The 14,251-nt window shown below is 32.0% G+C and overlaps 1 protein-coding gene across 1 annotated transcript in view; it reads left to right on the forward strand.

Annotated features, from left to right (window-relative positions):
* LOC136795961 (odorant receptor 10-like) overlaps positions 1–7,183 on the forward strand; it is a 9,689-nt gene extending 2,506 nt beyond the window's left edge. Inside the window, exons 2-5 of the mRNA XM_067048208.1 lie at positions 2,021–2,120; positions 4,031–4,138; positions 5,839–5,994; positions 7,044–7,183. Of these exons, the coding sequence (XP_066904309.1) occupies positions 2,021–2,120; positions 4,031–4,138; positions 5,839–5,994; positions 7,044–7,097 (418 nt within the window). The 3' untranslated portion in view covers positions 7,098–7,183. The remainder of the gene's footprint in view (positions 1–2,020; positions 2,121–4,030; positions 4,139–5,838; positions 5,995–7,043) is intronic.
* The last annotated feature ends 7,068 nt before the right edge of the window (positions 7,184–14,251 follow it).

Below are 14,251 nucleotides of genomic sequence, written 5' to 3' on the forward strand. Positions count from 1 at the left end.
TATATATATGCATAATATATCATTTATATCTATTATAGATCAACTAAACACTATACCATTCTTATCACCACAGTTTTAATTCCTACGTTTCGGTTATTCTCAAGGATCTTGTTTATAACATCAGAGCTAACATTGTTAATTCAATATTGCAGGCTATTCTGCCTTTTTCATGATTTATCTTAGGCATTAACCTGTTATTATACAATATTACTTATTATTATTCAATTCATTATACTCAACCTATCTATCACTTTAGCAACAATACTTACTACAATACGATATTATAAGATCCTTGAGAATGTCCTGAATGTAAAAATTATAAGAAAATAAACCCTGTGAGAATATATGGATATTTTTTAATATAATCGATAAACAAACCTGTTTCAAACAAGCAATTGAATTATTTAAATTCTTACTACTAACGTAAAACTATTTGGAAGATTATTGATTAACCGTGTGTATAGATGAATGGAATATGGTCCGGGTGCGGTAAAAAAAAAACTCAAATAGTAGATGATTGTAGTATTTTATTGAGCGAACGTTTCGCCCCACGTTGCAGGGCTTCGTCAGGGCTGTTTTGACGGGAGTCAAAGACAATGTCAACGTCCCTTTGACTGCACCCGGACCACATTCCATTCACGAAAAACTATTTGTTTTTAATAGTCGACTGCATGAATTAGATTGTAAGAAGATGGTCCGGGTGGCGGTCAATAAAGCTATCAAAATAATAAAAGAAAACTATTTATTATCATCTGCTAAGTATAGGTAGGGGAAATAAAAAATGGCGGTTGTTCCAAAACGTTAAAAATAATTAATTTTTTTATCCGGAGCTCTATATCTTTACAACTACCAACAACAATAGAAAGTCTCAGAGATCGTCATTTAAAGTAGAGTAAATTTGCTAAAATCTAAGCCCTAATAGAGCTATTTACGTTAAATAGTTCTCGAGATAAAACCAACATTTCATAAAAATGTTGTATGGAATGTACTGAAAGATCAGCAGTTAGTGAATTTATTTTGAAAAATCTATATCTTAAAAACCATTTGACGTACAGATGTCTATTAGGTCTCAAATTAAAGCTAATTTAATGAACTATAGAGTAGTTTATAACGATTATTTTCGTAGGAGTAGTAGTTTTCATGAAACTTACTAAAATAAATTGTTTTACAGTTGTTCGGACAAATTTTCATTTGCCAAATTTATATTCATATGTAAATATCATAAAACTACTACTCCTACGAAGATAAGTGTCATAAACTACTTTATAGTAAGTTAAATTTCCTTTATTTTGAGTGTTGACAGACATATGTGCGTCTTATGGATCTAGAGATTTTTTTTTTTTTTCAAAAATCCAACATTTTATACGAACAACTAGAAATTAACATTTGTGAGTTTATTTTGTCAAATATCATAAAAACTACTTCTCTTACAAATATAAACTAACTGCTGATAGAGCTCCGAATGAAAAATTAATGGTTTTGAAACAGCCGCCATTTTTTATTCCCCCTACCTATACTTGGCAGACTCATCAGTTTTGACTAGAAATTATACATAGTTTTCATTAAAGTAATCAAAAATCGGGATGAGATAACTGCCTTTTTTTCTTCCCGGTTCTTGTACTATTTGGTTAGCCATAAATAGTTCAGTAATTTGTGGTTAGCCACAAATCACACTTCAAGCGGTCGGTTATCTTCTTCCTATATAAAACTAAGGTAATGTTGATATAGTGATTATGTTAAATAGAAATTGTAAACCAATTATTGTGAAAATAATAGGTAATTGACTTATGATAAAAATTGACAAAGGTATAATAACCTGCAATAATGTTTGGTTACTATAGTATTTTAAGATCCTTGAAAATGGCAGAAATGGCTGAAACGTTAGAGTGTAAAGATAATAAAAAAGTGTGACACTGTATGGATATGTTTGATTATAATTGATAAAGAAACCTGTTTCAAACAATAAATTAAATAATATACTATCTTTATTTGGAATTATATTGAATTTTTTTATTTTCAGTTATGCTAATGAGCTGAAAAGTGTATACAATCCCCTGGTAACAGTTATACTTGGAATGGGGCTATTAGTTTTGATATTTTCCGTTTTCCAATTTTTATTTGTAAGTACCGATTGAAGTTAATTTATAAATATATTATAAAGGACTGGAGTATATATATTTAAGGATTTTTTAGGAGTATATATTTTTAATATAGACTATATATTTAAGGACTGGAGTTTTGTTGTGCCTAGGAATCTCCATGTTTACAACTTTTATTTTAAATTAAGTCTCTATTAACTATCATTCGATTTTAAGCGGTTTTTTGTTAAATTAAAATTTACTGTTTCTATTTGATTCTCAAATTTTAATTTCACTTATCTATATTAAAAATATGTAATATAGCGAAGTAGTACAATAGTGAAACAATTATAATCCGATTTTTTAATTGAAGTACAATGTTTTATATATTTATTTTTAATTTAATTGTATTCTGTTTTATGACTCACAGAATCATAAAAAATGCCTGTAACTGCTTTTTATGGGGGAACTCATCAATTATTTTCAAAATTTTAATATATAGATAATTTTAATACAAGTTTCCCTTAAAACATTGACAGGAACTTTTTGATACAAGTGAAGTGTGGAATTTTTATCTTGATTTTTCTCAAATTCATTATGCAACACACTTTGACCAAATTTAAATTCCTAAACTTGTTTTGAAACATTTGAATACATAAGCTTTCTCTCATTTAGATGATAACAATGACTATGGATTTAAAAATAATAAAAAAATCACTCATAATATAGGAGTGAACATTTAAATTTACCTAGTAGTGTCCGATTTTTTTTTCCATTTGATGTATTAAAAAGTCTTATTGATAGCATCAAAATATGATCTAGATCAGTTTTATGTACCAGTTAGGTGATATCTGATAGATTTTTGTGCAACCAAACTGGAATTTCATTCGATAAATTGAATATATAAGGACTAGCCAAAGTTATCAATTCAAACTTCATGTAATTTCTTTTTTTTTTCTCTTCTTTTTTTTTGCACGTATATAATTCATTTTATATTTATTAAAAATATAAAATAATAAACTGGAAGATCGCTGATAGACGTAATAATATTTAGTATGTGCCAAGGTTTCGCCCCAGGTTACAGGGCTTAATCAGGACTTTGATGTAGGATATTTCTTGGCCTCTTACCATCTAACAGCCCCGATGAAGGATATTTCTTGGCCTCTTACCATCTAACAGCCCCGATGAAGGATATTTCTTGGCCTCTTACCATCTAACAGCCTTGATGAAGGATATTTCTTGGCCTCTTACCATCTAACAGCCCTGATGAAGGATATTTCTTGGCCTCTTACCATCTAACAGCCTTGATGAAGGATATTTCTTGGCCTCTTACCATCTAACATTCTTGATGAAGGATATTTTTTGGCCTCTTACCATCTAACAGCCTTGATGAAAGATATTTCTTGGCCTCTTACCATCTAACATTCTTGATGAAGGATATTTCTTGGCCTCTTACCATCTAACAGCCTTGATGAAAGATATTTTTTGGCCTCTTACCATCTAACAGCCTTGATGAAAGATATTTTTTGGCCTCTTACCATCTAACAGCCTTGATGAAGGATATTTCTTTTCTTGGCCTCTTACCATCTAACAGCCCTGATGAAGGATATTTCTTGGCCTCTTACCATCTAACATTCTTGATGAAGGATATTTTTTGGCCTCTTACCATCTAACAGCCTTGATGAAAGATATTTCTTGGCCTCTTACCATCTAACAGCCTTGATGAAGGATATTTCTTGGCCTCTTACCATCTAACAGCCCTGATGAAGCCCTGCAACGTGGGGCGAAACCTTGGCTAATAATAAATAGCGTAAGGACTATTGGAGTTTTTCTTTGACTGCTCTTGGACCATCTTCCTTTTCTTTTAATGAAGTAATATACAAAGATTTTCTAATATAATAGCATACTTAAGTTATATAATATTGAATAATCATGTCAATTTATTTCATTAGGGAAGTCTTGGAAATATGATGTTTTTATTTACATCGTTGCAGACTTTAACCTTTCAAGCAGTTGAAGTTGGCATGTTCTGCTTTGGTTCTCAATTCCTCGAAACAGCGGTATGTTTTCACATAACTCTTAAAGTATATATTTTTTAAATGTCTTTATTGAAATTTGTAACTATATATCATATAACACAATCAGTAAATTTGATCTTAGTTAAAATATACAGGCGTGTAGAAAAACTACCCATTAGTAGCGCTCTAATGATATTTTACATTAGCAGATCTCGTGGCCATCTTCTTTTCAGTCACCTCGGAAGGTTATCAGGAATGGAAGAGGAACTAGGGGGTTTGAGTGGTTAGGAAGTTTATAACGGAAGGATTGATATCTGGTTCGGGCTAGATCGGTTACATAGGGAACATTAAGACCTTTATATATGATTTTATTTGTGACAAAGTAAGGAGCATTGAGGATTTTACGAAGGATTTTGGATTGCAATGATTGGATACGAGAGGAATTCGAAGGTTTAGTGGCGCCCCAAAGCTCAACTCCATATGTCCAGATTGGCCTTATTACAGTCATGTAGATCAGTTTTTTTTTTTTTGTAATGTGTTGGAAGCTTAGACCGTTTGTCCAGTATGTGCTGTAATAGTCGACTTCGATGTGCAGTTTCTGGTCTTTTCGGTTTTGTGTGAGGATTTAAGGTTAGTCGTTTGTCCAAATGTAGTCCAAGGTAGCGGATCTGTTCGACAGGGGTAAGATCAACATTATTAAAGGAGGCTGTAGGGCAGTTGGTAGGTTTAGGACGAAGGGTAAAGGTGATTTGATGGGATTTATTTTAATCCTGCAATTACGACACCATTCTTCGAGGGCTATGATATGGGATTGGAGAGTTTGGGATAAATTAATGGGTTATAATTAACTGCGAGCACACATGTGTCATCGGTATAAGTGGCGAGGGTGGTTTTAGGATCGGTTGGAATGTCAGCTGTATGTAGAAGGTGTAGAGGATGGAACCGAGGATATTACCTTGAGGAACACCAGGGTACATAGAATAGAGGGTAGAATAGGAACCATTGTGGTTTACTTGGAATAATCTATCAGTGATAAAGGAACGGGTAATGGAAAAGTATGCAGGAGGTAGGAATTTACGGAGTTTGTAAAGCAGTCCCGGGTGCCAGACCCGATCAAAAGCCTGTTCTACATCGAAAAAGACTCCCACGCTGTATGTAGAAAGACTACCCATTAGTAGCGCTCTAATGATATTTTACATTAGCAGATCTCGTGGCCATCTTCTTTTCAGACGCATCGGAGGATTATCAGAATGGAAGAGGAACTAGGGGGTCCGAGTGGTTAGGGAGTCGGTCTGGCCCAGGCCAGATCGGCTACACAGAGAACATTAAAGTCCATATGTATGATTCCACCGTGACAAAGTAAGGAGCATTGAGGATTCCACGAAGGATCTTGGATTGTAAGAATTGGACCCGAGAGGAATTTGAAGGTTTAGTGGAGCCCTAAAGCTCAACTCCTTATGTCCAGATTGGCCTTATTACAGTCATGTAGATCAGTTTTTTTTTTTTTGTAATGTGTTGGAAGTTTAGACCGTTTGTCTAGTAAGTGCTGTAATAGTCGAAATCGACGTGCAGTTTCCTGTCTTTTCAGTCTATAATATCACTAACAGCAAATTTACTTGATGTATATATATATGTATACAGTTTTAAATAACAATAAATAAATTATTAAAAAAAAATAAAATAATAATTGTAATTTTTCAATATGGTGCATGCACTTTTTCTAATTGGGCTTTCACAGACAGAGCTCTGAGCTGCAGCTGGCCGCTTATAGCAGTGACTGGTACAAGGCCGATATTAAGTTCAAGAGAGCTGTGCAGATGATGATGGTCAGAGCCAAGAAGGGGGAGACTCTCTCTGCAGTACGGATGTACCCGGTCAACGTGGAGACATTGATGGCTGTAATATTTTTATTATTTTATGTAATTTTTTTTATATTAATAATTTTTTATTTGTTGCTTTAACACCTGGAGTGCCGCATTTTTCCAATACGAGCTCCAGGTGTTACTTTTTGTACTTTACATTTGTACATACATTTTAGTTTTCTTTTTTTTTTTAAATGATTAAAAAATCAGATGTAAGTAAATTAAGAGAAATTAGTCACGGCCCTGGCACAGAGTAAGGGAAAATGCCTGATTACTTCTTCTGTGCCACCCGCTGTGCTATATACGGATCTTGGAAAAGTTCGGTTTTGAATATATAATATAAACTTATAAAAATGTAAATCAATTTTAAAATTAAATCGTAATATTTTGTAATTCAAAATTGCAATCAATATATAATTTTACAAAGAAAAAGTAAAATTAATACATTTATAATTAGTTACAACTAGATAATTATGGTAAAAATTGAATGAAAACTATAGTTACTAAGAATCATAATTTTATTTATTAAGAATCATATAGAAACATATATTGTAGTTATACACAATGTATGATACTAAACAAATATAAAATAATTTAAACAAATATACAAAAGAATGTATAGTTATATACGAATCAATAAATAAAAAATTACTGTTATAAAACCCTATGAAATATAATAATTTAAAAAAAATAATATAAAAATATAATGCCATATAAAATTATATACAAATCACTACATAAAAATTAATGTTTATTTTAGATTTTTTTAAAATTTAAAATAAATCTTTCTACAATCAGAATGCTTCAAGATTCCATCACATAAACTTTTTATGTTATTTTAATGATGGTTAATTTCCTTTTTTATTAGTAAAATTTTCTTTCTTTTTTTTATAACTTTGAGAAATATTTTATTTCATTTTTTTTCCCGAGAAGTTTTTATATCATTTATATTTTTTTTCGTGATATGGAAATGTATCCTTTTTGTTTTATTTATACAGCTATTTGAAGCTGGTTTGTTAAAAATCAGCCTATAAATAAAAGTTTATTTATTGTTATATTCAATTTTTTTTTATTTATTATTACAGATGATCCAGTTCACATACTCGATGATTACTTTGCTGTCTAGAATGACGGAATAGAACCTGGCCACCAAAATTTTTTATCTGTTTTGTGAAAATTTTAATAAATATCAGTGTATTAAAAGAAACATTTAATAAACATGTTCTCATTCATATTACAAATTTAGCTTCATAGCTTTTATTATATTATGAATTTTGTCAATAATTTCACAAATTCATTTTAATGCAAATATAATTATTAATAATATGATTTTTGATTGAAAACATGAATGATGATTGGTAACATGATAGATGATTTATAAGGTGATAAATGATCAAGATTATAAGATGATAAATAACATCAAAACTATATTAATAAACATTCAAAAATATTTTAATTTTAAGGACCATATCCTGAAATGAATTGCTCTGGATACCATGTTGCTTCATTATTTGCTTTTCCTTTATTTTGACCCTTTTTTTTATTATAATTAATTTAGAGGCACTTTCATCAAGAATTTATTATTAGATTTTCTTTTAACGATACATAGTATGCTGGAAGATTATTGATTGACCGTGTGTATAGATGAATGGAATATGGTCCTCAAATAGTAAATAGTAGTTAAATAGTAAAAAAACTCAAATAGTAGATAATTATCTACTATTTGAGTTTTTTTTTTACCGCACCCGGACCATATTCCATTGATACATAGTATGATTTGATTGTTTATATATAAATATATACTATATATACTGTTATTTTAATTATGTAAAAAGAAAATATATATGTATACTTTAGAAATCGTCCTACAGACTGTCATAAAGCATTTAGAGTTGTAATAAATTAACTTCAGTCAACGGGAAAATTTATGGAACCAAACATAAAATAAAAAAACAACTTTTTTTTTTTTCAAATTTGTTACTTTATAAGCAAAGTAGCGATGTGTACTCGTTTAGCTTGTAGGTTAAAGTAAGTGTGCCATGTACACTATATAAACTTATGGTATCTAAAGGCTCGTTTACACGTTGACAGATTTCTATTGTTTGACCACTGTCAGGAACGTGAGACAGGAAAACAGTATGATATTGTCCTGTTCACACGGTGACAGTGTCGAGTTAGTGTCGATAATTAATTAATGAGTTTTGACTCCAATTCAAGATGTAAGGTATACATTAGAAGGCCTTGATAATTCGTGTTCATATATAGGTTAGGTATAGGTTAGATAGCAGGTTAAGAGATGAATTTATGGTATGAATCTCACGGGAATCAGGCACAAATCCTCACAGATTGGAAACTTCACTCTGTAGGTAACCAGCCTATTGGTCGTGAAGGAGATTATTATCCTACAGGAACAAGCTGAAAGGACCAACAAAAGGAATAAAAAGTATAGGATAGAGGAAGTGACCAATAGGAGCTAACGTGACTATTTGGCTTACCAAGAGGTGTCAAATTTTTTCGTACCCTCCATTAAAAAAGGAAAAAGGAAATTAGGTACATGGAATGTAGGTGGAGGTTTAGCATCCTTTTTTTACTGGTGGTATTTCAAGGTTTTATTTAAATTGTCCGCTGTATGCGCAATGTCGAAGGCGCCAAGTGTGCATTGATACAATGGTGAGCGAGGAGGGTCCGCTTTGCTGTTGAGGTGTCAATTTTTTTTTTTTTCCCGATCCCTCTAAAACAGAAAAAACAGTGTATTAGTGAGTGCTTTACTGTGTTGGGTATTACCTTTTACTACCTTTGGTATTTTAAGGTTACCTGTAGTGTTTATTTGTTATTTATGAAATATTCATTCTAAATGGTACTATTTTTTTTCCGGAGGTGAGGGGCCTCCACGTGTTGTATCGCATACAAGATAGAGAAAATGAAAACATAAATTAATAAGACAATAGATAATGGTAAAATAATAAGAAAACAGTCAGAAGTCGAAAAGAAGTGTGGGGGAGGGGGAGGGAGTGCATCAGAAGATAGAGTTATGAGGTGATGTTGATAGAGATTTTGGAACCTTTCCTGCCCTGCCACCTCGCAGGAAGGGGGATGGGGTGATAGACTGGAATACTGGATTGAAGGAAGCAGGGAGACTGTCAAAGAATTTAATGTCTCTCCGTGTGATGTGTTGTTGTACAGTTTCTAGCTGTAGTGTATGAATGTGCGTCATGTTACGTCTTTCCAGAGATGTCCCTCGACATATTTTCTGTAGTATACTATTTTAGTATTGTTGTAGTGATTTCAGGGCTGTCGGATAGAGATAGTGTAGTAGTTGTGTGCCATGTAGGAGCGATGGTCGTAGTATTACTTTTTAGATGAGTAATTTGAGTCCGAGTGACAGCCCTGGTGATTAGATGAGGTGTTTAAGTTGGTATGATGTTGATTTGACGATTTGTATTCTATTCCGTATGTGTGCAGTGAAAGATAGATGTGTTTCTAGCTTAATACCGATGTAAGTGAGATGTTTCTTGGTTTGCATTGTCTATTCGTTGAGTTTAGATGCTCTGTTGGGAGTTTTCTTGTATGAGAAAGTAATGGCGTCTGTTTTTTGTAGGTTGATGTGAATGTTTATGTCTCGTAGTTTGTTAGCGATGAGTTGGGCTGCCTGGTCCATGGCCTTGTCTGCATTCATGCTCGCCGAGTATATGGCTTATGTCATCAGCATATGCAGACATTTAAGCATCGTCAAATTTAGTCCCGACTAGAGATGCGACATCGATGTTTTAAAACATCGAGTTTCAATACTAAAACATCGATGTTAAAAAAAAATCGAAGTTTTTTTATAACCATTTCAGTCTGTTCTAAAGACTACCCATGCTTCGGCCAGTCAGAAGTGCTTTTTCAATCAACCAATAGGACATGGACTCCAAAAAAATCATCAATGTTTTAATCGTTGCTTACTATACATTACCCAAAAAACAACTATGTTTTTAAACAACTATTTCAGAAACATAAGGTCTGTTCCAACGATCACGCATTTTACGGCCTGTCAGAAGTGGTTTTTGAAAGTCAGAATCCGACATCCACCACAAAAAACATCGATGTTTTTAAAATATCTTTGCTTACAATACATTAACCAAAATACATCGATATTTTTGAACATCCATTTGAATAACATAAGGTCTGTTCAAACGATCACGCATTCTACGGCCTGTCATAAGTGGGTTTTGAAACTAAGAATCCTATATCGACTACAAAAAACATGGATGTTTTAAAATATCGCTACTAACAATACATTACCCAAGATAGATCGATGTTTTAAAATATCGTTGCTTACAATACATTTTCCAAAAAACATCGATGTTTTAAAATATTGGGATCTAGTATTTGAAAACTTTTTTAATTTGGTTCAATGGAGTTAAATATCAAAAAATCAACATAAGGTCTGTTCTAACGATCACGCATTCTACGGCCCGTTGGAAGTGGATATTGAAACTAAGAATCCTATATCAACTACAAAAAACATGGATGTTTTAAAATATCGCTACTTACAATACATTTTCCAAAAAACATCGATATTTTAAAATATTGGGATCTAGTATTTGAAAACTTTTTTAATTTGGTTCAATGGAGTTAAATATCAAAAAATCAATATAAGGTCTGTTCCAACGATCACGCATTTTACGGCCTGTCAGAAGTGGTTTTTGAAACTAAGAATCCAACATCGACTACAAAAAACATCGATGTTTTTAAAATATCGTTGCTTACAATACATTACCCAAAAAAACATCGATGTTATAAAATATCGTTACATACATTGCATTACCCAAAAAAACATCGATGTTTTAAAATTTTGTTGTTTCCAATACATTTGCATACATTGCTAAAAATACATTGTTGTTTTTTTGAACAACTGAACATCTATTTCAGAAACATACGGTCTGTTCCGACCAGTCAGAAATGGTTGTTGGAACAAAGAATGTAACTAAAAAAAAACATCGATGTTTAAAATATCTATGTCAAATATTAAAATATCGTGGCTTGATTTTGAAGTAGATCATTATATGAAGCGGTCGTTGTAAGGGATCTAGTATTTGAAAACTTTTTTAATTTGGTCCAATGGAGCTAAATATCAAAAATCAATAAGAACAATTTACAAAATAATATTTTATTTTCTAATCAAATATACAACACTAGATCGATCACATCATAATCAACAAATTTATGAATACATAAATAGTGAAATAATGCTGTTATGTTGTTAAGTTACCACTAGGTGGTCATTGTTATTTGTAATTGTTATACATTACCAATTTCTTAACTGTATGGGTACTATATAACAATTTAAATATGTAACATACCTTTCAACATTATGAATACATAAATGGTGAAATAATGCAGTTATGTTGTTAAGTTACTGCTATGTGATCATTTTTACTTATGTAAATGTCTTATTTTATATTTACATTATTTTTATTGAAAAATCACACAGGATATCTTGCAGGATATTTTTATTTTTTACTAATTATTTATAGTTTACTAAATCTAACTTATGACTACTCATTTCTAATTAAAGACAAGTAAACACAAGTGACGAATGTTCTTGGAATCACTAGGCTTTGAGTAACTATGAAGGATAAGCTTATTATTGTTTCAACTTGGATTTCCAAAAGACCCTAATCCTTCTTGTCCTGTGTGATTTTTCAATAAAAATAATGTAAATATAAAATAAGACATTTGTATTATAAAAATAGTCGTAAACAATTTTTGTTGAAATAAACTTGGTAGTTAATTTCAAAACGGATGCTGTAATTATTCTAATTCATTTCAAAACGGATGCTGTAATTATTTTAATTAATTAATGCAAATCCATTAATATTATAAATCTTATAAAGTTTGTACTGCACAATTTTCCACATTTTAGGTTTTTTATTGCACACAATTTCGGTCCCTAATATTGAGTACCATTACTCCGATGCTATAATTAAATTCGCGTGATCTGTCTGATTGACTAATTCGTTTTTAGCAATGTATAACAATTACAAATAAAAATGATCACATAGCGGTAACTTAACAACATAACAAACAGCATTATTTCACCATTTATGTATTCATATTGTTGAAAGGTATGTTACATATTTAAATTGTTATATAGTACCCATACAGTTAAAAAATTGGCAATGTTTAACAATTACAAATAAAAATGATCACATATCGGTAACTTAACAACATAACAGCATTCTCTCACTATTTATATATTCATAAATTTGTTGATTATGATGTGATCGATCTTGTGTTGTATATTTGATTTAAAAATAAAATATTATTTTGTAAATTGTTCTTAATGATTTTTTGATATTTAACTCCAATGAACCCAATTCAAAAAGTTTTCAAATACTAGATCCCAATATTTTAAAACATCGATGTTTTTCGATTCTTTGTTTAAAAAAACACTTCTGGCAGGCCGTAGAATGCATGATCGTAAGAACTGACCTCATGTTTCTGAAATTTTTTGTTTTCATTTAGTTACTTTTGAAAAAAAATTAAAGATTGGGACAAACGTAAAACATCGATGTTAAAAAAACATCGGCTTAAAAACATCGATGTTTTCAAAAATCGACATCGATGTCGCATCCCTTCTCCCGACTATATGGGCAGTATATATGTTGAATAAAACTGGCGCAAGGACCGAATCCTGGGGGAAGCCACAGGTGACGGGCTTGGGATGGAGATTTCAGTTTTGACCAGCACTGAGAAAGTCCGATCACAGATATAGGACCTAACAATGTCGACCAGCTGGTTCGGGAATTGGTAAAGCCTGAGTTGTTGGATAAGTGTGGAGTGGGACACAGAGTCAAATGCCTGTGTGCAGTCTAGTGAGATCATGGCTGTGGCAAGGTTCCTGTTTAGGTTGTTTGCTACATTGCTTGACAGCTTGGTAACATTGTGGTAGCAGCTCACACCACGCGAGAATCCGGTTTGTTCCGGAGGGATGACGTCGTGTGTGTCGCAGTGTTTGCGGATGTGTATGAGGACTAGCTTCTTATAAATCTTTGAGATATGATTGAGGAGACTGATGGGCCGGTAATCTACCGGATCCGCTCCTCGTTTTCTGGGCTTGAGGAGTGGAACAACGATAGCATGTTTCCACTCCGTTGGGAAATATCTGAGGCAAGAGCAGGAGTAGTATATATTGAGGAGAAACATTTGGGCTTTTCTGGGGAGCTGTTTAAGTAGGACATACGAGATTTTGTCCTTTCCAGTGGATTTATTTCTTTTCGTTTCCCTCAGTGTTGCAGTCAGGTTAGAGGTTGAGAAGATGGTGTTTTGTAAGTTTTCGGTCTGGGGTTGGTGGTGGTATATAGATACGGTGTGTGCACTGTCACGTTGTAGGTAGTAGTTAGATAGATCTGCGAGAAATTCGAAAGTTTAGTGGAGCCCCAAAGCTTAACTCCATATGTCCAGATTAGGATTTCGAATTTCTCTCGTATTCAATCTTACAATTAAAAATCCATCGTAAAATCCTCAATGCTTCTTACTTTGGCACAAATAAAATCATACATTATGACCTGTTTCAGACGTAAACGCTCTAGTCCGAACCAGTTACCATGTAAAAAACTTACTTCACTTTCAAGCTATCACTCCCCAGTCATTATTAGCGGAACAGTCAAAGAAACTATATCTGTTAACTATTCCTATTTCTAAAAAAAAAAAACTTTAATTTATTGATAGATATTACAATCTACCACACCACTGTGGAAAATAGGTAATAATAATGAATGATCACATTCATACTAAAATAAAATAAATTAAGAATGAAAAATAAATAATTATATGAAAGAGAAAAAAAATAAATAAAATCTCTTTTAAAATATATACAAACAGAAGAATAAAGAAAGTGAACATTATCAAACTATGTGTATGAAAAAATAAATAAATAAAATAAAATAATCTCTACTCACATTTACACTGTTATACATATTATTTACAGAATCGACCTGAGGATCTCTGAGCCTACTCTATCCCCCACGTGTGAGGGGTTCTGCTCTACCCCTCACACGATAAGAATAATAAGAACTCCTATTTCTGTTAAAATAAAATAAATATTAAAATATAAAGTTTTTGGGTCAGTTTATCGCTAAATAAACATATTTATGAATCATATTATGTTGCAAAATTATATTTTAAAAATATAAGAGGATGTTATATAGGGAGATGGTCAGGGTTGCGGTCAATAGTGAAACAAAAATAGTTTACAACTATTTATTTTCCAACGTTTCGCCCCACTTTGCAGGGCTTCATCAGGGCT

This window comes from Halyomorpha halys, unplaced genomic scaffold (genome assembly GCF_000696795.3).
Source record: "Halyomorpha halys isolate HHAL.00 unplaced genomic scaffold, Hhal_1.1 Scaffold28.1, whole genome shotgun sequence".
In the NCBI taxonomy this organism is placed as follows: Eukaryota; Metazoa; Arthropoda; class Insecta; order Hemiptera; family Pentatomidae; genus Halyomorpha; species Halyomorpha halys.